The sequence below is a fragment of the Nicotiana tabacum genome, chromosome 7 (assembly GCF_000715075.1).
Source record: "Nicotiana tabacum cultivar K326 chromosome 7, ASM71507v2, whole genome shotgun sequence".
NCBI classification, from domain to species: Eukaryota; Viridiplantae; Streptophyta; class Magnoliopsida; order Solanales; family Solanaceae; genus Nicotiana; species Nicotiana tabacum.
The window spans coordinates 120959014-120985984 of NC_134086.1; the positions used below are offsets into that span (position 1 = coordinate 120959014).

Here is a 26971-nt window from a genome sequence, read left to right on the forward strand (position 1 = left end):
AACCTGAAAAAATGTTAACTAATATTAGCAACATAAAAGAAAAATTAAAACGATGAAAAGAGACAAAGAATTAAACAGAGATTTGGATAATAAAAAGAACGGGACTCTAAAAAAGATGGAAGAAGACAAAGTAGGTCAATAGGTTGGACATTTGAAGTTAAAATAAAAAAAAATTAAATGATAAAATAGAATTATGGAGTATTAAGTAAGAGCATAATTAAAAAAAAAAATTAAAAATAATCCAACTATACCAAATCGATTACTTTATAAAATGGGACTTTTAATTATTCCAGAATAATCAATTTAACAATAGGAATACAACCAATTTTAAATAAACAAATCAAAATAAATATTGCTGCTCAAAATGAAGACTCTGTTTTAGCGGTGTCACTGTCCCTCCAAAGAGAAGACTGTTGACGGGCCCCATAAATACCACGTCTTCGTCATAACTAAGAATTAAGGTTCATATAATCACTATCAGTAGAACTCTTCTGCTTCTAAACCTAGACGAACTCTGAAAATACGCAGCACAAACATTCTCTGAAGTTCAAAATACTAAGAAATCGCACGCATACGATATTCGCAATCAAAGTTCGAAGAACATTCACGAATCTGCATGAATGAATTCACATCTCCTTTGAGGTTCTCTTCTCAGTTGATTGAATGTATCGTTAATTTCCGCATTAATGTCTCATTTTCATATATGTTATCCCATTTTTGCGCCTCGATTCTGATTCAGTAAAGTTTGAACATTTGGCAAGAGGTCAAACTCAAAACTCAAATCTCGAAAGTGAACGAACTGATTTTAGGTTTTAATATGTTCATTTGCGTTAAAATTTTTGAATTTTATGTGCTTCTGAATTGTGATCGCTAGAATTTCGATGAACTTTTCACGGTAGCGGTAATGATTAGAAAAACTCAGATCTTACTGAGGTTCTCTTCTTAATTAATCGTATTTATCCTAAATTTCCTCATGAATTTATCATTCTCATGTATATTATCCGATATTCCGACTTGATTTCTTCTAAAAATAAGTTTGAAAATTTATTGGGAGCTCATATTCAAAAATCGAGATCGAAAGTCAGAGCGATCAAACTTTAGTGTAAAGATGTTTAATTAATAGTACCATTCAGTTTAAATTAGGGTTTTTCTATGATGTTATATGCTTGTGGTTTGTGATTGCAGAAGAATTTGAAGAAAGCATGGATTTCTTTTACGGTAAAAGTAACGATTCGCAAGCTTCCAAAGTCCGATCCTTTGATGTTTCACCAATCAACACTCAAAACTTCATCGGCCGTGGCCGTTTTTATCCTGGACCAAAAACTCGGATCCTCGATCCTTACGCTTCTTCAGATAGTTCTGGTAGTTCTTCCAATAGAGTACTCTCTCCGCTAGCCCGATACCTTCATTCCAGCTCGCCGGTACCGTTTGCCAGAGATTCGCTGGAGCGTCGTTCTCTTGTCAATAGTAGCAGCGGAAGCAGAAGCAGTTCTACCGCCGCCGGCGTTCTCCGTTCGTCTCTAGCTTCGATTGAGAACATCGAGATTCCGCCGGCTTTCAGGACTCCGGTGAAAGTCGAAGAGGATGTGGTAGTCATGGATGGCATTCTCGTTGAGCCGAAACATAGCTCAAGAGCTAAATCGTTGCCGTCAACATCAGATTCCGGAAGGTTGTCGTCGTCAACATCAGGAAGTGAAAATAGCTCTCACAAGTCGGATGTTTGTCGGTGGTGGGGGGATACCTCCACGTGCCGCTTTGGTTCCAAATGCCGGGTCTCTCTCTTCTCTTTCTTCTCTCTCTTTCTCAAGAATATGATCCAATGCTTCTGGAATATTCTTGCACCCATTATACGGTTGAGATTAACTTTCTAGTTTTGACATTGATCTCAACCGCAAATTTTTTCATTAGTCAACTTTACTAAAATCCACAACTCAAAACATTTATCGCTTCAATTAAACAGTTCGTACACGGAAAAGAAGATTTACGCCCAACTGCTTTCGCCAACAGGAATCAATCTGAGGTATTAAAAATTTAACTAAATGTATTTACTGCTGAATTTATCTTTTTTTAGGATTTTAATGTATCAATTAAAGTTCATTGTGAAAATTCATTTTGATCATCTATCTTCACATGGTTATATGCTTGTAGGCACTAAGCAGCAGGTCATACAGTTCAGGATCATGTGCATATGGACCGAGGGTCCGATCTGTTCATCACCAGGTCAACTCAGCCGCGTCTTCAACAGAATCAGCAGCAATGGCCACGCCTACTACTGTTAAAAAAGTCGTGTCTACAAAAGATAAAGAGCCCCCAAGCAGCGACAGTAGCCCTAGTTCCACCACCTCCACAATTGCTATCTCTGACACTGACTGGTCTCCCTTGGATGATAATATTGAGGTTTCTTTGAATTCTTCTGGTGAAAAATGTCCTTCCAGAGAAGATGTTGATGCTCATATACAGACTGTTCTCTATGGTCTTTCTGGAAGAAAGAGATTGCCGGCATTTGTTGAATTTTCTGAGGAGTAGCTGTGCCATATTCCCAAGTCTCTCTTCCTGCCATCAACTACCAATAAGGTAATCAAGAGCTGATAGTGACTTCCTTGTGTTTGAAGGGGTTGTAATTGCTTTTGTTGCGTTGCAGATTTGACAATTCCAGGAGTAGTACTATCATAACAAAGACAATATACTGTCAACTAATATCTAGGATATGAATGGACAATTGGACACGGATCATACAACATAGAATTGCTGAGTGTTTTTGGCTGATACAGAAAAAAACTAGGAGCATACGAATAGTTGATCTGTAGTGCAGGGCTGCAGGGCTCTTGCCCCAAATGATCTCAGTTTATCAAAATCAAGATGTTCCATATTCTTGTTTGTGAATTTGCTTCCTGTGTTGAGTTTTTGTATCAAAAATCAACATAGCATCACCTACATATTGCAGCTGATAGTTCCCGAATACTCTGAGAACTGTTTGTTTAAGGCAATTAGGTTCAAATTTACCAATCAATCAAAAAAAAAAAAAAAAAAAAAAAAAGGAAAGATAGTTGCTTTTTCAATACATCCATCAGCTGAGAGGTGCTAAATTTGCCTTGATCCTTGCCATGATTGTCTTTAGGTATAACTGCGCAATTGTACAGTTTATTTTGTTGTGCTAGTATTTTTCATTTCACCCAGTAAGCAGGTGAGAGAAATAACTTACTTGAGGTACAGGATAACACTAGGACTCAAATTCCTAATAAATTATTCATATTGTGACGTCTTGGCTATAAAAGGGGAGAAATTCAAAAATAGCCAGATTTACAGCGGGTCGTTCAAAAATAGCCCAATTTCAAAAGTAATCGAAATTTAGCCACTTTTCATGTAAAGATAAATCTGAGCGAAAATATTGTTTAAAACCCGGAAAATACGTCAGTATATTATGCTGGAATTCTAGCATAAGTCAACTTGAACTCCAGCATATTATACTGGAGTTCCAGGATAAGTATGTTGGATGAAGTTCCAGCATAAGTACACTAAAACTCCAGCATAATATACTGGAGTTCCAGCAAGTATATTGGTCCAGCATAATATACTGGAGTTTGGAGCACCGGTGCTCCAGTCTCCAGGTTCAGCATAATATGCTAGAGTTCATACACAGGTGCACCGAACTCCAGTATATTATGCTGGACCGGTCTTTATTACAGAATAGTGGTTATTTTTCATTGACTTGGTAAATGCTGGCTATTTTTGAATGACCAGTACGAAAACTGGCTATACCGTGCTATTTTTACCTATAAAAGAATACAAGGATTTAAATTCTATTCGAATTGTGATATCTTGACCATTTAAATGTCTTAGAAAACACTTATCGTGCTAGTGTTTGAGAATCAGTATAAGGTTCACTTGTAGCTCTAAATTTGTAAAGTCTGTTGATAATAAAATCAATTTCCTTGGTTTTAGTAGCTCAAGCGCGTAGATTTACAAAGAAATGCTGGTCTCCTTAAAGTGTGTTAGCTACAAAACAGTTCTGAAAGTTGACATTTTACTTATGTGGAAAAAGAGGATCAGATCCTTTTGTAACTGTCTTTTGCTATCAGTGCAAGTTAGTTTATTGGTAATAACTATCCTTAATGTGATGCTTCGAATTTCGCTATTGTGCGTAGCAAGTTAACATATACTTTTAAGGAATATCATTCTCATCTGTTTAATTAGCAACATAATTTGTGATGGCTCAACAAATTTTTTACCGTCATGGGGATTGATTGCAAGTGGGGAAGGAAGTCTGGACGTTGGTTTTCGCCAGTGCCAGGTGGTAGGAGAAAAAGGAGCTGAAACCAAACCTGCGCATTTACTTTGTTGGGGTTGTATATATTAACTACATAGGCCAGCGACATAGACCATGACTAATGACGTTGCACTAACATTTTTGCCAGCAGTGCGTATTAAGAACATGCCCGAAGAGTAAGACTGTCAAAACGGGCTACCCCAAGCCTCGTGGGGTTTTAAATTTGACGGGCTAGACGGACTGGCCCTCCATTTATATGGGCCTTAAAATGGTCAGCCCAGCCCTAAGAGGGCCGGGGCTAGGGCGGGCCGGCCGTTCAATATTTTTAGAAAAAAATATTTTTCTCAAATTTTTAGATATTGTTTCGTAACATAATCTCTTTATCATATGAGCGACTTCTGTTTATTTAGAGTGCACAAGAATCTTGATATTTGACAAGGAATCTCGTAATTAAAATGTAAATTCTCTATATTTCTAGCTCTTCTTTTTTATTGTTACATAAATATTTTTTTAGTACTTTTCTTTCACTTTTCTTACGTTCAGGAATTGCTTCAATAAGTTTATACGTTAAGGTTTTTTAATTTAGGTTTAATATTATTTGTTGATTTCATCATTATAGTCCATACAATTTTTAAAATTCATGAAATTTGCTAGTGTTGTCAATTTTCTTTGGGTATTAAAACTTACCTTTTTGTATGTTGAAGAGCAATTTAATAATTAATAACATATTAAAGTAACCAAATTAATCATTGGCCAGTTAAAGTAATATTTTCTTTTGGATTAAAATTATTGGCCACTTAAAACTTTCTTAGTTTGTTGTTAATTAAGCAAAAGAAAAACTAATCTCGTCATACTATATGCATATCAAAAATATAAATTCTAGTTGATGTGGTAGGATAAATGAGCAATCTAAGATTGGAAAATGGGGATTATAGTTAATAATTTTTTAGTTTTTACTTTTTTAAAATATTTCAATTTGAATTTAATTAATTTTAGGCCCACGGACCGGCCTAGACCTAGCCTCGATCAAGCCTCAAAGGGCCAGCAGACTGACTTGGGTCGGACTTATAAGCCTCAATTTTAAACGGGCTAAAAAAATTACAACCTAGCCCTACCCAAATAGCGGGCTGGGTAGGGCCATTTTGACGATTGTGTATTTGGAAAATTCTAAAATGGGGCCAAGAACCTCTTCGTTTAAGGAGAGAAGATGAATTTGATTGTATCAATAAGACATCCTTTTGGGTATCATCGACAAAGTTGATTCTCAAAGTTGTAGTGTGGGTGATCTTCATTGCATAGGCTACTTTTATTTTCTTATTGCCTTCTAAATTGATGAATGATCTGCAAGGGAAATTTATTCGAGCCACCCGAGGAACTATTTTTGGACAACAGGTTTGTTTCCAACTTGAAAGTTTCTTACTTTAATGTTGTATCATTGTTTCGAATTTCTTAGTAAGTGATATCAGTTTTTGTTCGATTGCAGGAAGCACATTCTTGATATTCAGTTTCCCAATTTTCATGATTGCATTTCTTGCAATTATTCGCCTCGTTCTCTCTGGTGAAGATGAACCCCAAGTGTATGTGTATCTGGTAGCTTGATTTCTTATTTGTTAGACCTTAGAAGTTAGTGGAAAGGAAGTGCTCATTAAAAGCATTTTATCGAGTATGCCCACCTATTACTTGTCTCTGTTGCAAGCTCCTGGGAGCATCACAGAAAAACTGGAGCGGCTTTAAAGGAACTTTCTATGGAATGCAGCGGATGGAACTAGAAAGTATCATATAGTGAATTGGCAGACAGTCATTTCCCCAAAGAAGTGGAGTGGACTTGGAGTAAAAGATCTTAGGGTATTCAACAGAGCTTTGTTGGGGATATGACTATGGAGATTCGGGGTAGAAGAGCATGCTCTATGGAGGGAGGTCATAGTAGAGAAGTACGATTCCACGGGAGGGGGTTGGAGGACTAAGGCGATCACAACACCTTTCGGGTGTGGCATATGGAGGAGCATCATGAAGAATTGGGAATCCTTCGGTGGCAACATCTCTTACAGGGTGGGAGATGGAAGAAGAATCAGCTTTTGGAATCATAGGTGGTGTGAAAATGATACTCTAAGGGTCTCCTTCCCCCACGTCTTCAGAGTTTCAAACCAAAAGGAATTGATGGTCCAACAAATTCGTAAGGAACATGCAGGGGGTAGTATGGGACCTCTCATCTAGAAGGAACATGCAAGATTGGGAGATTGCGGAGCTCTAAGATTTATTGACACTGCTATATGGGCAAGACTTGCCTCGGCCATCTTGTGATTCTTGGAGATGGGGTTTGCGTGGCGATGATCCGTTCACCGTAAAGTCCTTTTACCAGAGTATGTTGGTGAAAGAGGAGGCCTCTTTTCCATACTCCTCCATCTGGATTCCTAAGGCGCCTACGGAGGTGTGCTTTTTTGCATGGCTAGCGGCGAGGGGAGTGATTTTGACTGCCGAGAATCTGCGAATGAGGGGAATTACACTTGTTAGTTGGTGTTATATGTGTAAAAGCTCAGGGGAAGAAGTTGATCATCTTTTGTTGCATTGCACTGTGTCCTCGGCTTTGTGGAGGGCGATCCTGAACCTTTTTGGTGTTCAATGGGTGATGCCAAGCACTGTAAAGGAAATGCTATATAGCTGGGCCGGTTTCCGTAGAAGGAGAAAGCAAAAGCGTGGAAGTTCGCCCCGTTAGCTCTCATGTGGATAGTTTGGGGGGAGAGAAATAGGAGAGCTTTTGAGGGGATTGAGTCTCCTTTTTCACATCTTAAGAATAGTCTTTTATCTTTGATCGTTTTTTGGTGCATTCATATAGCCCCAATTTGTATAGAAGATTGAGCGTCTTTTGTAGAGAATCATGTTCTGATGTAAATTCTCAACTTTTTGGTATACTTCTTGTATACGGGAGTTCTCTCCCTTTTGATTAATACAATTTACCTTATAAGTGGATGTTCTGAACTTGTGTAGTTACTTGAATTTTAAGCTGTTGCAGCCTGTAGGAAGAAGACTGCGAAAGGTCCAAGTTTTCGCTTGTGGACATTCCCAGTGCTGGTGGATGGACCATTTGGGGTTGTTACAGCTGCAGAAATGATTGGTGTTATACTCTTCTCAGCGTACATCATCTGGGCTGTAGTTATGTACAGTATACGGAATGTTGACCTCTTATCATTATTTCATGTACAAGATAAGAGAAAGTAGTTGCTAATGACGTTCACCATGTTCAAGAGCTTGGGTTTGTTAACCTGCTCATTTAGACCTCTTGTTGTTCTTTAATTTGCACCATTTTGTTCCGGCTTGACAAAATAGTCATCCTTTCAGAGAACTAAGTTACCTTAATCCTTTTATCTATACATGTATGGCTGGGATATAAAGATCATTATCCATTTTCCAATAGAAGTACATGATATGATTCTTTAAAGCTATTTATTTTGCATCCTTCTGGCCTTCATTTGCTCTATATTCAGGAATTTTTCAATCCAATATGCCCTTAATTCAAATTTTGGTTCAACTTTGTTCGTATATTGTCTTATATAGTAGCTCTTTTCTCTCCAAAAATATGCATGGTAGTAGAGTTCTGAAAGTACTGAAACACTCTTCTCGAGTAGTTGATGATTCCAATTTACTGAAGCTTGAGCTAAACATGACTTTAGAGCCTGTTTAAAGATATGCGACCTATTGAAATAATAAATATATCCTAGTTTCTTATGTTTATTCCTGCCCCTCTCTAATGAAAACAAACTGATTGAGATCAGTTGAGTACTGTGCACTTTCTGCATCACACGATAATTCCAGGCTATTCTAACTATGTGTTTGATTTTACTAACTTCACTTATATAAAACAGGGATCTTTTAAGTTCATCTACTGCACATTATCTAGTCCACCTGTGATTTTAAATTGGAAAAGATGATTGATTTTCTTTTCTTTTGATCTGTCCTCTCTTCTTTGTCACCTCAATTTATAATTGCGCATCTTGATAAATATAAAAGAGAATTCCATGTCAAAAGGTTTCGAAGTATTGGGATATAAACATAGTTCTTACATCAGACTTTAGAACCAGTACATAGTTTGTTGACTTGAAGGCTCCTTTAATAGCAGGATCGACTAATATCTGCTGTTGTAATTTTCCAGTGTTCTGTTGCTGGAGCTAACAGGCCTTCGTTTTGGATTCATTGGATTAATCTGCTTAGCATTTCTGTTTCTGCCTGTTGCACGGGGTTCAGTTCTTCTTCGAGCTATAGATATTCCTTTTCAACATGCCACTCGATATCATGTTTGGCTGGGACATCTTACTATGGCTCTTTTTAGCCTTCATGGCCTGTTCTATGTGATTGGCTGGGCGCCGCCTTTTGGAGGAAGTGAGTTCTAAAACTGAAAATTATTTCCTTAGCCCATAGAGATCCCTTGTATTAAGTTGTAATTCAAATATTAAAGGGGGTTCATGACATGTAATCCATCTTTGTGAGTATTCTTGGTAAAGAAATTGAAGACTTGGACTTTGTCACTGTGTTTAATGCAGCTCATTCAGTGGAGAACATAGGAGCAGCAATTTTCCAGGAGTTATCAGCCTAGCAGCTGGGTGGGTGACTTCACTTCCTGGAGTAAGGAGACAAAACTTTGAACTGTTCTTCTATACACACCAATTATATGTGGTGTTCTTGAATGGTCCAATTGTTTGTGGCTTCATTTCAGCCAAATTTCTGCTTACATAGCCTGATTGAATGTTGGGTATTAGTCTAGCAAATAACGAACATATGATTAAGTTTTTAGATACGGAAAAAGAACAAAGCGAAATTGCATTCATTCTTTCACAGGCACCTAAAATGGCAAGATCATATTCACTAATGACTTAGAGCGCACAAGATGTTGATCAAAAGGGATTAGTTTTTTTTTTTTTTTTTTTTTTACCATAATTCAACTTGTATTTAGGCCTGGATTTGAGTTGTAGTTAGGCTTGAATTAATTTTAATTTTTGTACCAAATTGATATTTTTAAAGTAATGGTGACTTATGTATGTATGCATTTTTTGTAAAATAAATGTGACCACTCATATATATTTAAGATCATATTCTCTGGCAAAATATTATCAGATTGCAGTGGAACCCGTTAATTCAACGTATCACCGCCTCATAATATCAACTTTGAGATAAGTGCAAGTGATATGTTCTATATAATTATGTTGACATGTTGATCTCTTGGATGAAACCAGCTCACGAGTCAACACCAAATTCATCTTAGCTTTGCACTAATATCTTGTGAATTTACATGTGAACATCAAATTTGTTGATATAAAAATAATAAGTATATTACGATTTCATCCAAAAGTAAATTTTTTTCCCTTCAATTATCAAGTGAATTTTTTTTTTGGAACAACTCTTGTCCACGTTAAATATGACAATTTAATCATAATAAGTTTTTTTTTTTTTTTTTACAATTAAACCGATCTTTTGAGTTATTCAAGGCACAAATACTATAATATAATTCTCACACTTTCTCATTACTTCCTTCGTCTAGTTACTACTATTCTATATTGTTCCCCTGATTTCGGTTGGTTGAGTCATGAGTGAGACTAATATATGTATCTAACAAATAAAAATAGGCGAAAATGACGCTGAAAAGGATCACTAACATGGAATGCAAGCAAAAGACATAAAAAGATTCCTAAAATTGATACTATGATTTTTTCTGCATATTCTAGGCTTTTCATGCTGTTGATGTTGTTTTTGGCTGAGGAATGAGTGACTCTGGTTTAGTTTTGAGAAAAATGTCACAATCAATTTTTTAACATCACATAAATTTGAGTAGTTGTACACTAATAAATACTACCCTCACACTTTGGTTTTCTGTGCAATTATTTGCACACTTCCAAGTAAGGGTGTACACGGACCGAGTTGATTCGATTTTTATCAAAACTAAACCAAATCAACTATATCGGTTTGGATTGATTCGATTTTGTCAGATTTTTCGGGTTTTCGAGTTTTTTGTTACATGAATATTATTTCAATCTTACTTTGTTAAAATTATAGATAAAGCTTTGATAAGTGAATATATGTTTAGTAAATATGGAAACAAATTGACAAACATATGATCTATTAAAATACTCTACTGGGTGAATTTTTTTAGAAACACATGACAGTTATTTTCTTAGTCATCTAACAATAATTTTTCGTTAATTTACGCTTTCAAGGTTAATACATGAGAGGATCCCAAATATTTCTACATTTTCTAAAAAAAATTTACTATAAAGTCTTAAAAATATAAATAAAATTTATATATTTATATGTCGGTTTGGTTCGATGTTTTTTACTCAATACCAAACCAAGTCAAACCAAACCTAGTCGGGTTTTTTAATCGGTTTGATTTGGTTTTTCGGTTTGATACGGTTTTCCGGTTCGGTTTGAACACCCCTACTTCCAAGCATTTAGGGATCATAAAAATTCGCGTTTTTAGTAAATAATTATAGGATATCTTCAGGTCATGCAGCCAACCACGCCATTGGTTTTTATGATTTTATTTGGTTACTTCACAATTTGAAAATTATATGGGTGAAACTTTTGGCCCTAGAAAGTAGTTTTTATAAAAAGAAAATAATAATATTAGAAAATCATAGTGTGTGTTGATGAGATTTTGTAGTTCAAAAGATTAATAATAATCTCTAAGCGTTATTTGAAGATAATATGAAGTTAAAAATATAAAATAGATATATGAAAAATGAGCCATTTTCCTTCTTTTGATGGATTGTTACAACTTACAATCATATACGTACTAAAAATATAACATTCTTTCAAAGAATATTTTTTAAAAATGACTTCCACTACCAAATACCTGAACATAAATTACCTAGGACTAGAAATCGAAATGTCCGTCTACACTAGGACTAGGCCTTATTGTCTCTTCAATCTATATATATATATATATATATATATATATATATATATATATACTTATATCTATATTAAAAGCACTGTTATTAAAGGCCCATAGCGAAATATCGTTCGCTATTTTTACTCTCTATAAGTGTACTTTATAATTGATAAAATTGTAAATAAAAATAAAGTACTTTAAAAAAAAAAAAGATATAGCCGTAGAATAAAAAGAAATAATAATTAAGAAGAAGAGTAGAAGTAGGAACCTTCTTCCTTAATTAATATACCTAACAATCTAACAAAGATTGTAAAGTCAAAAAATTAGTAGGTAAAAAAGGAAAAACAATAAGACAACAATTAGAAGACCAATTAATTTCGTAGGTTAAATATGGAAAAAGAATAAGATAACAAGTAGGAGACCCATTTATATTAAATAATATATTTATTTATTTTAAAAGTAATTTTATTTGTATTTACAATTTTATCCATTATAAAGTACACTTATAGAGGGTAAAAATGGCGAATGACATTTCGCTAAGGGTCTTCGTGCTTTTAATATAGTACTAGTAGGCGCCATCACAACTCCCGAGGGTGGGAATCCGGGTCGTGACACAAGAAAAACAATTACTTGTGACACTTATTAAGATGATGTTTCTTAAAACATATTACATTACATTGTTGAGAAGTTTTTCACAATTTTTTGAACATATGTAAGAATAATAAAATACATGATTAATCACATGAATCATATAATTGCGTCGAGTTTGTAGCTTTTTACTTGAAAATATTATCGAAAATTACAAAGAAGAGAAGTATATGATAATTTTGAAACTCATTTCAATCGTTTGAGTTAAAACAATTTTAATACTTTTAGATAAATCTCCACTATTTAAATATGTACTATCGAGAATAATCAAGAATTATGTGGACATGAAGAATAGATACATTTAAAAGAATTATATTACTCTAATACTCTAAAATATCCCTCAATAAATAAGTACCTTAAATAGTACAAACATTTATTTTATAAAAAATATATTTATTATCTAGAATAAGGTAAATATGAAAAAGATAGATAATTTAAAAAACAAAACTTAAATTCATAAACTCAATATCCTTAGAACAATACACAAAGATAAAATCAATACGTTATATTATACAAGCTTTCTATTTGTTTGGAAAGTTCCGGTTGATTTTGACATTCTATATGAACATCGTAATATATTTTTGTTTTTGTAACTGAGTCATCCAATCATTGTGTTTCACTTACTTTAAACTGTTTTTAACCAATCATCACGCATAATATACTACTAATAATATTTTAAATATTTTGCATTTTATTTTAATATAAATTGATGTAACATCAAATTGGAAATAATTTATGGCACATGAACATCTAATGAAAATAAACCAATCAAAGAAAAAATTTGTTAAACTTCGATATATAAAAGACTTGAACGAACTTGTTCTAGGAAATAATCTAACATATATCCATCGATTATCTTTGAGAAATTTTTAAAGGAATCAAATACTCATACTGAAGTAAAAATAAATAAATTAAAGAACAATCTCATTTGTATTATTAGAACCACCTTATTATCAGGTAAAAGAAAAATGTTTATATAAACTTGCCCCTATATTATTTTTATCATTTAAAAGTAGATGTTATATTTTAAAAGGTTATAATTTAATTATATTTTTATTATTTAATATTTTAAAAATTAACTTAATTTATTGTGTAATAACTCCTCATACTTAGGAACACATAATATATATCATATAATTTAGTTTTAGCTTTATATGAACTATAAAAATTAAATTGAAAGAATAGTAAGAATTTTTCAATTTGTTTAAATATTATAAATGTTTTTAGAGCATAATACTAAATTTTTCATTTAATACGTTCCTTGTTTCCTTGTTTGTTATAGAGAATTGTAATTAGGAACAACAATTCTTTTTGATAGAAAATTATGGACGTGATTTTCTTATTTATGTAGGATCAACATTGTAGGGTCGGCAATATCTGTAGTTTAAATCAAAAAAGAATTTTATTATTAGGTAATTTACTATTAGATCCTTAAATTATACAATATTTAAGGGCATAAAAATCGATCAATGTTTCAGGGATATTTTTGTCGTTCAACATTTAACATAAATTATTCGTGCTTTTATAATAATATAGATATAGATATAAATATAGATTAATATTTATGAACGTGCAACTGATGATTTAAATACTTATTTATATGAAAGAACAATAAAATTTAATTAATGAGAGAAATTTTATGTATAATAATACAACAATCATCTAAATGCCGAAAAATATTATTACATTAGCATAATACATGAATTTAAATAAAAGGACATCATCAAAACTTACACAAATGATCAATTTTCTCATGTTAGTAGATAATTACGTAATATAGTTTAAAAGTATTTAATGTGATGGTATCTTAACAAACACTTCTTTGACGTTGGACAACATAATAGATTTGTATCGACCTTAATTAAGTTCTAATTTTTTTATGAAAATACAAATCAACTTGGGTGAAAGATGTAATGGACATTTGAGATTATATAAGTTTCGTAAAATCAGGATGTGCTTTTCTAATTACATTATTAGTAGCACGTCTGTCGGTACCAAAATCAAGAAGCAATACTTAATTAAAACTCTATTTATGTTCTGTTTTTACCAAAATAACCTATAATTTTATATATTTTAGGGCTATTTTGGTCAACCAACTTTGTATTCGTGCTATTATAATAATATAGATAGATACTAGTTCTCGAACACGTATGTTGCACGTGTATTCTATGCTAATTAATATAAATATTTTAAAAAATTACAATAAGTGTGATAAATTGCACAAAAGTTGAAGAGAGGAAATACAAGCTCTCAAATTGATGAATAGTGAGCTTATTCAACCGATATTTGTTATCATTGCAAGGCATATCAAACTGAAAAATTGCTATCAAATGGACTTCAAAAGTAACATTCGAACGACTTTAATTATGCAATTCTTATAATATACCAAGTACTTAACTTGACCGTAATTCCTTTTTTTTTATATGCCAACAATATATTATTCACGTGTTGATTGTGGTTGCAAATATTTCACGTCTTAAAGTTTTTTAATAAAAAAACTGTAAAGTCTATCATTTTACACTCGCATACATATCAAGAGGTTATTGTCGAATGAGAGTAATATTTTGTAAATGTTATAAAACTTCGATCAATATATGCCTTCTTTAGGATGGGTAGCAGATTATTGTCAACTCCGTGGTGTATACCTACAAAGAAATAGAAATTATTCGTGATAGCGATAGTTGATGAAATATTTAATTGATTATATAAATCATGATTACACGTACATATATCCTTTATCTCCTTGTTTATTTGATTCGAAATTGTTAGTTTTTCATCTATCACTTTAACAAAAAAAATATTACTTGAGTTATATAAATATAATAGTGTTATGAAATACAACACAATCATTAGATGTTGGTATTTTGATATTATTGTACTTCATGAAAAATATAACACTTGATTAGTAGTTCCAATATCGACGGTCATAGGCAACAAACATTTGAAAAAAGAGAGAAAGAAAATAGTCCTGCAGATATAAGCCCAAAGCAGTTCCCACTATACTATGCCTCAAAAATAAAAACGTCCTCATTCTTAATTCCTCAGTAGTTTTTGGGAGGAAAAAAGATGCTATCATCTTCAATGATGATGCAACGTTTTTGCAGCTTTCTATTACCGCTTCTTATCATTCTAAACTCAGTACAAGAACTTAATTTTCTAATCATTTATTGCAGCAAAATGATTAATAATAGTGGAAAGTATTGCTTATTAAGAATTTGAATAAACCATAGTATACGTTTTCATGAATACTCATAAAAACTAACAAAGAAAACAAACTTACATGATAAAATCGTTGTTTCGTTCTAATGGAGATGGTTATATACATAGTGTTGATTTATAACTCCATTTATATAAGTTCATTGCTGATAATATTCTTCAGAATATACAACAATTGATTAGCAATTATTTATGATTACAGATGGCCACTAATTGGTGCAGATAGAGGGAGGATGATGATAGAAAAACCCAAATTTTTCTAACACCACTATGTAGCTTAAGTTAACGTAAGAGGTAAAAACGTTTTGGTTGGTTTTAATGTTCAATTTCCACGTTCAAGGCAGCCATAATACACAATTTAATTGGCTCCTACTTAAATAGCCAATTTAATTGCCGAGTCACACAAAATGAAGTATCATACATTTGGGTAGAATGTGCATTAATTAAAGTACTAATTTATAAGTAACTTTTTAAAACGTTTCGTAGAGAGGAATAGAAAGAAGGGAGAAAAAGGCATAAAGCATTTAATAGAAGATATTTTAAAGGGTAAATTAGAAGGGTAATAACGTCAATCAATTTTTAAAGAATATTTTAGTAAAATAATTTCGAACTAAAAATCTTCACACTTATAATATAGTATGATGATTGATGATTGATAGATATAGATAGATAAAGAGGTCAAAGTTTTCTGTAGTTAAAAAAAAATGAAAAAGAGCTTTTGAGATAAACTTTCTAACTTTTAGATTGTTTAGATAGTTTTGTGACAATAAACATCTTCAAAAATTTTGTAGTGTTAAAAGTTTTTGTGATTTTCTACGCAACTATCAAGTCAAGTCCTAATTATCAATTAAATAATAATCTTGTAGTATTTTATATGTTATAATATTGACGTATTTGTATATTACGTGAGAAATATTCGTGTTTAGGATGTCTATTTTTTGTAAATATGTAATTTGTTGTTTTGAAAAAAACTTACATAAATTTCATGAGATAAATTTTTTTCTCGAAAAAAAGTAATTAAATTGACACAAAATACATATATAACAAGTACAATTAATAAGAAGTAATTTATGAGACAAATTTCATGAGGCAATCTTTTTTACGAAAAAGTAATCAAATTTCATATATAAAGATATAATAAAGTACAATTAATAGTGTGCATGGCTAAAAACTATATAGAAGGTGAAATTGGCCTCGTATTGGGGATGATAGGAATATGAATATCACTAAAAATTTATTATTTTGGAATATAATTTTAGTTAGAATTATCACGGATCTAAAATACCATTTGCAAGAGCTGCCCTTCAATAGATTTCTTCTTTGCTTTCTCCACAAACCAGGCTACTAGCTGATCCCACCGTCTTTATTTGCACCTGGATATGTAACCAATTGAAAATTCCTGCAAATAGCCCAGTGGTGATAGTACATTCCCAGAATAGATGAGCATGAGTCTCTGGATGATTTCCACAAAAAACACATATTGGATCCACGTTAATATTCCATTTGATCAACTTGTCAGTTGTCATCATTCTTTCTTGTATGATCAGTCACATGGAGAACAATGCTTTAGGTCTAGCTAGATTCTTGAACTTGATTGCCTTTCACTCAACTTTAGCTAATGATCCAATTTGCTGTAGGTATATTTGTTTGATCTTGCTGTATTTGTCATTATCTCCCTGCATCTGTGTATTTGGACCAACAATAGTCATGATCTTTTGAACTATCCAACTCGCTTGCTTTGGCACTTTGACTGTAGCAATAGGGTGCCCTTTTATATAGTACATATGAACCCATTTGATCCATAAACTGTCTGCCTTTGTTGCCAAGTTGTCATGACCCTAACCCCGAACCCGTTCATGATGGTGCCTCTCGTGAAGACAAAGCCAGCCAGTCTAACCCAAATCATCTTTTAAAGCAGTTAATTAACACAAATATAGTCTAAACATGGTTTAATAATACTAAATAGCGGAAAATATAGATAAAACAATATGCAGAAATTCAGCCCGACACAGCCCTAACCGGGGTGTCACAAGTCATGAGCATCTATGAGTCATAATACAAGTTTGCTAATCCAATAACTATTACCATGTCCGTAAGGAATATAAAAGACGAGATAATAGAGACACGGGGCTGCGGACATCAACAGCTGCCTCGTAATCCCTGAAAGCCACCTAAAACTGAAGGAATCAACACTCAGGAGCGGAACCAGCAATGCCTGAATCTGCACACATGTGCAGGGAGTAATGTGAGTACTCTGACCTAGTGAGTAATAAATATAAATAATGACTGAAGATAAGAAATCACGTAAAAACACAAGGCATTCCATACCGAAGCAGTAAAATCACTTTAAATAGTAAAACAGTGAAAAGTCAAGTAAAAATCTCTTTTTCCAACAAGTAAAACAAGTAGTTTACAAGTGAGTAACAAAATGGAAATTCGCCCCTCGGGCATGGTATCAACAAATCCGCCCCTCGGGCAACATATCAGAACAGTACCAGCCCCTCGGACTCAATATCAGAACAGTAACAGCCCCTCGGACTCAATATCAGATCACAATGGGTACCCGCGCTCACTGGGGGTGTACAGACTCCGGGAGGGGCCCCTTATGGCCCAAACGCAATATCAAGCCATCTCGTGGCATCAAATCTAGGCCCTCGGCCTCATATCAATCAAGCCACCTCGTGGCGTATATAAGTATCTCAGGCCCTCGACCTCATATCAGTACCAGTGTATCCTCACAACTAGGTCCTCAGCCTTTAATCAGTCCAAAATCATCACAAGCCCCTCGGGCAATAGTAAAACAATATTTCTCACCCCAAAACATCATTTAGAATATCATTTAAATCTCAAAACTAAGTAAAATGGCTGAGTAGTAAAACAGTGGGAAAATAACAGGACTGAGTTCATGTAATAAGTCAAAACAGTAAGGAAATGGGAGTAAAAAACCCCGAAGGATTCAAATAGTTTGCATGAAGCCCAAATATGACAATTAGCCCAAAGCATAATGAAAACAAATAAGTCTCAGTCAAATACGCGGTAAAATCTTCAATGCGGGATGGACCAAGTCACAATCCCCAATAGTTACGACCACACGCTCGTCATCAAACATGTTTCTCACATCAATATAGCACTACAATGTGCAATCCGGGGTTTCAAACCCTCAGAGCATCATTTACAATCATTACTCACCTCGAACCGGCTAATTCTTTAGCTCGCGACACCTTTGCCCCTCGAATTGGCCTCCACATGCGTCGAATCTATCCAAAATCAGAACGAATACGTCACAATATGCTAAGGGAACAAAGCCCAAGCAAAAACAATCGGAAAACATCAAAAATCCCAAAATTAGCAAAACCCGAGCCCTGGGCCCACTTCTTGAAATTCAAAAATTTTTACATCAACGGGTTCCTTATCTCCCCACGATTTCATACATACCAAAAGTTCTCAAATCCGACCCCAAATGGTCCTCCAAATCCCCAATTAGAATCTCAAAATCCCAAGCCCTATTTCTTCCATTTTTAGTAAGAATTCAATGATTTTCTAGGTGGATTTCACAATATAAACGAGTTTTAGGTCCGAAATTCTTACCTCTAAACATTTTTCCTTGAATCCCTATTCAATCTCTTTCAAAAAAGCTCTCAAAATGATCAACTGTGGCTGAAAAATGGACCCAAATCGTGGACAAAAGGACTTAAAAACAATCTGCCCAGGCTTCATCGAGTTGTACCTTGCGTTGTGCAGGTTGTACATCCTCTTACCATTTTCCCTGCTGTACACCTTCTGTTAAAATGCCTATAACTCCTTGTGAAAATATCCAAATGACAAACGGTTTAAATATTTAAAAACTAGACTCGAAGATCTTTCATTTGATAGGTTGTATGCCATATAATATTAATATATTCCGAGATATGAGCTTCTAAAGTGCATTAGAAAATTCTATCAAAATTGATCCACCAACCATATTCGATCCATCATAACTTTCTGATAGAATATCCAAATCCTAAATGGTTTAACTTTATGGAAACTAGAATGTAAGGAATATAACTTTCATGTTTTGCAATTTTTCTCATTCCTTATATATTTCAAGATATGAGCTTCCAAACTGGACTCCTCGCACCAGAAAATTTTCTGGTGCACAGTTGAAGCTCAAAAAAATCTGTAACTTTTCCAAAGATGAAATAGTCCGTTTAACCACCCGAAACTCACCCGAGGCCACTGGGACCTCAACTAAACATGTAAACATATCCCATAACATCATTCAAACTTGTTCCAACCTTCGGAATGCTCAAAACAACATCACAACACCAAATTCGCATCGGATTCAAGCCTAAGAATTTCAAAATCTTCTAAATCACTCTTTTGATCAAAAACCTAACCAAACCACGTCCGAATGACACGAAATTTTGCACACACACATCCCAAATAACACAACGGAACTACTGCAACTCTTAGAATTCCATTCCGACCCCTATATCAAAATCTCACCTATCAACCGGAAAACACCAAAATATCAACTTCGCCAATTCAAGCCTAAATCTACTACGAACCTCCAAAACTCCTTCCAATCACGCTCTTAAGTTATAAATCACCTCCCGGAGCTAATCGAACCATCGTAACTCACATCCGAGCTCTCTAACACATAAGTTAACATCCCGTTGACTTTTTCAACTTAAGCTTCCTTAAAAGAGACTAAGTGTCTCAAACCTTACCAAGATCATTCCGGAATTACTTCAAATTTTTCACACAAGTCACATTCTATATTACGGACCTACTCCAACTTCCTGAATCGGAATCCGACCCCGATATCAAAAAGTCAACTCTCGGTCAAACTTCTCAAAAATCTTCAAATTTCTAACTTTCGCCAAATGCGTCAAATTGTCCTACGGACTTCCAAATCCAAATTCGAACATGCTCCTAAGACAAAAACACCATACGAAACTATTGGAATTATCAAAATTCCATTCCGGGGTCGTTTGCTCAAAAGTCAAATCTCCGGTCAAACTTAAGAAATCTTTAGCCTTAGATTTTTAGATTCTGTTAAATGACGATAATTTGAGCTAGGGACCCCCGAATTCGATTTTGGGCATATGACCAAGTCCCAAATCATGATACAGAACTACCGGAATGGTCAAAACTTGGATCCGGGTTTGTTTGCTCAAAATGTTGACCGAAGTCAACTCAGTTGAGTTTTAAAGCTCTAATTCACAATTTAATCCATTTTTTACATAAAACCTTCCGGAAAATTATATGGACTGTGCACGCAAGTCGAGGAATTATTGATACCACTTTTCAAGGTCTTAACGAGATAGTTATTTAATTTAAAGGTGACATTTTAGATCATCACACAAGTCCCATTATAACTTGAGAATGGCTGTTTTATTCCAGCTTTTAAGATTTAGGATGTTCAGCCCTCCGGCACTCTTAGGTTGACAGACTTTGTCCCAAGATATTAATGTACATTTGGTAATGACATTAGTTCCTGACCATATGAAGCTTCTACAGTATGCTTCAATAAGTTTGATCACCTTGGAGAGCATCGGGATTATTTGAGACCAATATGATTGTACTCCAAAGAGAACAGTTCGAATAAGTTGAACTCTACTAGCATATGATAGCTTTTTTGCAGTCCAGGATGATATTTTAGCTACTATTTTTTCAATCAATGGTTGCCATTGTGCCACCTTCATCTCTATGAACGGAATAATGGCATCGCTGGGAACACACCAATTATCTTCGCCGTGCACAACGATTTCCTATCTATCCCATTCAAACTTGACCATTTGATGCAGAGTAGACAGGACCGCTTTGGAAGCATGAATCCAGGGTTGACCTAACAGTAGATTGTAAGAAACAGCCACATCGAGCACCTGGAACTCCATGGTAAATTCAACTAGCCCTATTATAAGCTCAAGAACTATGTCCCCGACTGAATCTTTCCCTCCACCGTTGAATCCCCGAAAGCAGATACTGTTCTTGTGAATTCTTTCATCATCCACCTTCAATTTTTTCAGAGCGGAGAGAGGGAAAATGTTCGCGCTGGAACCATTGTCAACCAGCACCCGAGTAACCACGGAATTTTCGCATTTCACTGTCAGATAGAGGGCTCTATTATGCTCGGTACCCTCCATGGACAACTTATCATCAGAAAAAGTGACTCTATTCACCTCAAATATCTTGTTAGCTATCTTTTCCAAGTGGTTTACTAAGATTTTGTCAGGAACGTGGGCTTCATTCAGGATCTTCACAAAGCCCGATGGTGCTCGTCTAAATGGATCAATAATGACAATAATGAAATCTAAGCCGGTATCTTCCTCAACTGCTCCACAATGGAATAATCCTGCACTTTCATCTTTCTCAAGAACTCCTCTTCTTCTTCCTTAGTCACAACTTTCTTCGCCAATACTGGGTTGTCTTTGGAGCTTTTAGCTTTTCTTAACTCTTCGGGGGCAATGCATCTCTCCGATTGAGTCAAACCATGGGTCTCACATACTTTTTCTTTAACTTCTTTCCCCTTGTAAGTCACTGTCACTCGTTCATACTTCCATGAGACCGCCCTGCTGTTGACTATTGGTAATTGAGTTACCAGCTTGACGATGACAGGGTCTATGCGGGCACCTTCCACAATTACAACAGGCTTGTTCGCTATTCCTGGCTCAACCACTTTCGCTCTTTCATGTTTCCCAGCAAAGTCACTTGCGGACCCCTTCTTGACCGCCACAGATGGTTCACTATTTTCCCCATTCAACTTGATCGCAGACTTCTCACTTGTTAACTATTCGAATGGCCTGGCATCACTGGACCGAATCATCATGACTATTTGCGAAGGCTTCTTAGGCTCCCCTTCCTTATGCATTATCTCAATCATATTTGTCTCTTGATGAGCTGGCAATGGGTTCTGGTTGATATTAGGTGTCTCTGGAGCTTGGACCTCAATCCGATTAGTATCAATGAGCTCTTGAATAGCTGTTTTCAATTGCCAGCACTTCTCTGTGTCGTGCCCCAGTGCACTAGAGCAATATTCGCAACTCACAAAGTGATCAAGATTCATCGGGGGAGGATTTGGCAATTTTGGTTCAATCGGACTCAGCATACCCAATTGTCTCAACCTGCGGAACAAACTGGTATAGGATTCTCCCAATTGAGTGAAAGTCTTCTTCTTCTGCAACCTCTCATTCTTGGTGGCCTGATTGGGCCGGAAACCTGTTCCAAGGGGATTTTGGTAGGCTTTTGGGGGTGGATAGGCATTTTGTGGATCTGGGTATGTATTTTGTGGGATTGGCGCACGCCATGTGCGTGGGCCAGAGGTTGGCTATATGTTTGGGCATGGTGGACAGAATAATGGGGGACTGGTGGTGGGTAGTAATGTTGTGGTGGGCTATATGGGGTATGAGGATAGGTTTGGTGGTGGGGTTGAGGTTGGCTATAGTAATGTGATGGACCCCTAGAGCCGAACCAAGCTCCTGAATCAATCGTTGCTATATCCTCTTTTTTCTTCTTTCCAATTACTACCCCAGTTCTGCTTTGAATGGCCTGAGTGGTTGCCTTGATAGCCGAGTAACTCATGATTTTGTTTGTCTTGAGCCCTTCTTCTACCATACTGCCCATCTTTACCACTTCATTGAAAGACTTACCTACCGATGATACCAGATGACCGTAATAAGTAGGTTCTAAGGCCTGCAGAAAATAATCCACCATTTCACTTTCTTTCATTGTAGGGTCAGCCCTTGCTGCCTACTCTCTCCACCTAAAACCATATTCCCTGAAACTTTCATTGTGCTTTTTCTCAAGTTTTGTCAAAAACAGACGGTCCGGAATAATCTCGAGATTATATTGGAAGTGTCAAGCAAATGCCTGGGCCAGATCACCCCATGTGTACCATCTCCCGTGATCCTGCCAAGTATACCATTCTAGCGCTGATTCGCTCAGACTTTGACTGAAATACGCCATTATAAGCTCATCTTTTACGCCAACTCCCCTCATTTTGCTACAGAGACCTCTCAAATGTGTCACTAGATCACCGTGCCCATCATACAACTCAAACTTGGGCATCTTAAACCCTGCCGACAATTGCACATCAGGAAATAGACATAGATCTTTGTAAGCCACACTTGTGAGCACGTGATTTTTGTTTACGCGACAATCACTCCAAAAGAAATCAAAAAATAATAACAAATGGTCTTGCTGTACGATTTTTGGAATTTACGTGGCATTTTTGGTAGTTATTTGTGGTTTTGTCCATTCTTATTTAGTCTTATCAAACAAAAATACAAAAAATATGTGTCGTGTGTAATTAAACCATAATTCGGTTATTAAAAGGAAAATCACAAAAAATATATATGCATCTTTTATTCTATTTGTCGGCGTGGTGTGATTTTACCTATTTAAATATGTTAATATATGTGATAATTGTGTTAAGTTCTAATTAATGGGTGTTTAATTTCACTTTAATTAGGTTTTGTGCTTTAAAATTAAAAAATAAAAGAAAAGAGTGCAAATTGGTTTAAAAATCGGATTGGGCCTGTTTTCTTTAAATTTGAGGCCCAAAAGCAGCCCAAGGCAGCCGGTCCAAGCGACCCATCTCCCAGGACACCAAACGACGTAGTTTGACACCAAAACTCCGTTGTTTCAAGGACAACCCATCTCAGCCGTTCAAACCAGGTTGATCTGACGGCCCTCGTCCCATCTCCTTTACCCGTTACCTGACCCGACCCAATAAAACCCAGCTTGATCCATTCCCAGCATGAGACCAAACGACGTCGTTCCCTTCAGTAGAAAGATCACAACCGTTGATCATTGGTGATCCAACGGCCAATATCAGATCACTCACCCCGTATATAAACCTCCCCCCTTTACCCTGCGCCCTAAGCCAAACCCCTCTGCCCTTAGGTCGTCTTCACCAGACCCAAAACCCTTAGAACCCTAGCGCCGCCCCCCTTTCCCCTCACTGTAAACTCGGCGGCAAGGACGCCGTTGACCACTATCTTAACAACCTAGGACCACCTCGACCCCCTGAACACAGATCTGCTAACCTTAGGTCTCAAATCTTCCCCCACAGTCTGGAAATCTTCATTTGAAGATTCGAGCCGGGCCTCGACCTATGCCAAACCATCCCAAATCCATGACAGACACTCCCCTGACCTCCCTCATGACCAAACCAGGCTTGGTTTGGTCCGAATCCAACCAGGAAAACCTGAATTCCAAATCTACCTTAGGAACCCTAGAAGTCCTGAGTCCGATTTTTGTCCGTTTGAACCAGAAGATTAGGGTCTAATGGACCTTAATCGAAGTGTTCTCAGTTGAGAACACTTCGATTAAAATCCGTTCAACCCCAAGAAAGGTCGATTCAAATCCGAGACAGGGTCTTCTGATTTTTTCAAACCTTTAAGGTATTTCTACTTTCCTTTTTCTTGTTAGTTCATTTTGTTGTTGTTGTAGTTAAATGTTTGTTCATATGTCCAAATGTTTAGTTGATTTATTTTTGAATTTTTTGTGTCGAATGTTTCTATCCGTTTTGCCCGGACCCTTTATTTGGTCGAATCTCTTTTTGCTATTCATTGATGGATGTATGTGTTTAATAGTGTAATCGATTGAAATGAATTTCGATCGATTAATTAGTTCCCAGGGTCATTTCCTGTTTTGATAGTGCAATTTGAACCCTCTATTCAATGTTGTTCGACTCTGATCATTAGTTATTGATTGTATGTGTTGTAATTCGCGTAGTCGATTCATATATGTCGTCAATTAGTTTCAGCTTTGAATGGTAATAATTTGATTCATGTTTTCTGCTGAAGCTTTGTTTGAATCCAATTAAGAATTGAGTATAGCTACTTATAGTTTGTGTAATTGAATCAGAAAAATTTAAGGATTGGGTTAGCTGCAGTTCAGGGTTAAGTCTGAATTGATGGCATGTGCACTTGTGGACAGCATGTGCATTAAAGCCTTTAAGAGATTAAAATTAACTTGACAGCATGTGCTGTCAGGGCATATTCCTGCTGCCCATGTTTGGTTTAGTTTAATAAAATGATAAACCATTTTAAAAAGAGGGATGTCAGGGAATCTGATGGGGTAAGACATCTCTTTTGAGTTTGGAGTGGGAAGGACAGAGGGAATAAGATGGGAGAATTAGTTTTCAATTGACAAAAAGGGGCCCTAAGGGTTGAGAAGGGAACACAGGAGAGGATTCAGTGGATTTTAACAGGCTGTTTTGAATGGGCTGAGGCTAGAATAAATAGAGGAGGATTCCATTAGTTAAGGGGGGGAATCATACAGAGAAAGAGAGAGGAGGGGAAATATACAAATACACACATAAGAGACAGAAGCTAAGAAAAAAGAAGAGAGTGGGCAGACAGTAGAGAGTTCAGGGGTTTAGTTCTGAAAATCAGCAAAGAAGTTCTGAAAATTAGAAAGAGAGTTCTGAAAAATAGGAGATAGTTCTGAAAAATCAGAAAAGAGAGAGTACTGAAATCAGAAAGAGAGCAAGAGTTTTTTTAAAAAACCATAAAGAAGAATTTTCCAGGGTCTTAGTGTGTTAAAGTTTAGGTTTCACAACAAAGAACTTCAGTTTTGTCTTCTGCTCAGAAACTACTGTTTTATTGTCTCTGCTTGCAATCTTAGCAATCTTCTTGTATTGTGGGATTTATCGGGCAACCTAGTTGTCTGTTGATTTTTCAAGCACTATTTTTCAAGCTACTGGCTTCTTCTTTGGGTTCTATTCTTTCCTGGAGATTCCTGCTGCTGTTGTTATTGGTTTTACTAAGTCCTGTTGTACTGCTGCTTTGTGTATGCTACTACTGCTCTACTGACTTTTCTGCCTCTTCAATTGTAAGCACTTTCCAGGTACACATTTGAATCTCCTGCTGATGTAACCGTTAAAAGCATGAAATGAAAGGTGCAAAGGAATTTAATCAGTCGCTGCCTTATTTACAGCTTTACAAATGTTGTTAAAATTATGTAATTCTTTAGTTTGTAGCTCAATAGACAACACACTAGTGAGCTCGTACTTAATTGAAAATTAGTTGGTCTAAACTGCGATATATGGTTTGTTTAGTGGTATACATGATGTAGCTATATAATTCATGGAATGTGTCATTACTTAGTATAATTGTTAATGTGAACTCCTTCTTCAGTTATGTTTTGAATATGTAGGGCAAGTGGCTTTTAACTTGACCAAATGTAATACAGTTTTAATCTTTTGAGTTTCAACTATATTGGACCCCGCTTAGGCAGTTTATAGGACAAGTTCTAAATACCATTAGTGGCGTCCTCTAATAAGTAATTCCATTAATCTTGTTCAAACGGGTTACTTTAAATTCAGCTTGAGAAGCGTTTGGAGTGAGTTTAGCGTTTCATCAATCTTGTATGCACTTCCCTTTACCAAATTAAAAGCATGTTCACCCACGGAATAAGACACGAAACAATTCCCGCCTCATAAACAATTAATCAGATAATTAACAAGAATCCGGAGTTGGCCAAGCATGCAATTTAATTAGAATGTATTTTCTTTCTTCCATTTATTTTTAGAAAACAAAAAAAAGGAAATGTAGTCCTGCTAAGATTTTCCTTTTTTTTAAAAAAAATAATGAGACGAGCTTCGCCAAATAAAAATGCAAATTGCGGGGCCCTCAATAATTGATCATAATAAATACTTAGAATTTGGGATGGACTGTTTAGTGAATTTCACTGCCTTCCCCAAAGATAATAACGTGTTAGACTCTTTAGGCGCGACTTAATTAAATTACATTCTTAAATTCGGGTGCGCATTTATGTGACCCAAATTCAAATCTCAACGAAATTGAAATGTGTTAACAACTACGGGTGCATTGATTGTGACGTGGTTCGAGATGAATTTTCATGACGTTGCAATTCTATAAAAAAACAAAGGATAATAATAAAAGTGGTTTAAACTTAATAAGAGCACATAAGTCATAACATGTATTAAAATCAGATAGTTAACCATTATA

The 26971-nt window shown here is 35.4% G+C and overlaps 1 protein-coding gene and 1 long non-coding RNA gene across 3 annotated transcripts; both read left to right on the forward strand.

The window, feature by feature from the left end:
• Positions 1-449: 449 nt before the first annotated feature.
• Positions 450-3059, forward strand: LOC107760809 (uncharacterized). Of its 2 annotated transcripts, XM_016578914.2 has the most exons (5): positions 451-642; positions 1186-1772; positions 1961-2020; positions 2149-2574; positions 2642-3059. In XM_016578914.2, exons 2-4 carry the CDS (start codon positions 1203-1205, stop codon positions 2524-2526), a joined length of 1008 nt encoding a protein of 335 aa, XP_016434400.1. In that variant the 5' UTR covers positions 451-642; positions 1186-1202; the 3' UTR covers positions 2527-2574; positions 2642-3059. The 2 variants fall into 2 exon arrangements, with proteins under 2 accessions (XP_016434399.1, XP_016434400.1); XM_016578913.2 differs by having other exon boundaries at positions 450-642; positions 2149-3059.
• A 1972-nt stretch (positions 3060-5031) lies between these two features.
• LOC107760810 (uncharacterized) lies at positions 5032-9391 on the forward strand. Its single transcript, XR_001642466.2, has 3 exons — positions 5032-5659; positions 5751-8641; positions 8803-9391. It is a non-coding gene; the product is annotated as an uncharacterized LOC107760810 (long non-coding RNA).
• Positions 9392-26971: the final 17580 nt, after the last annotated feature.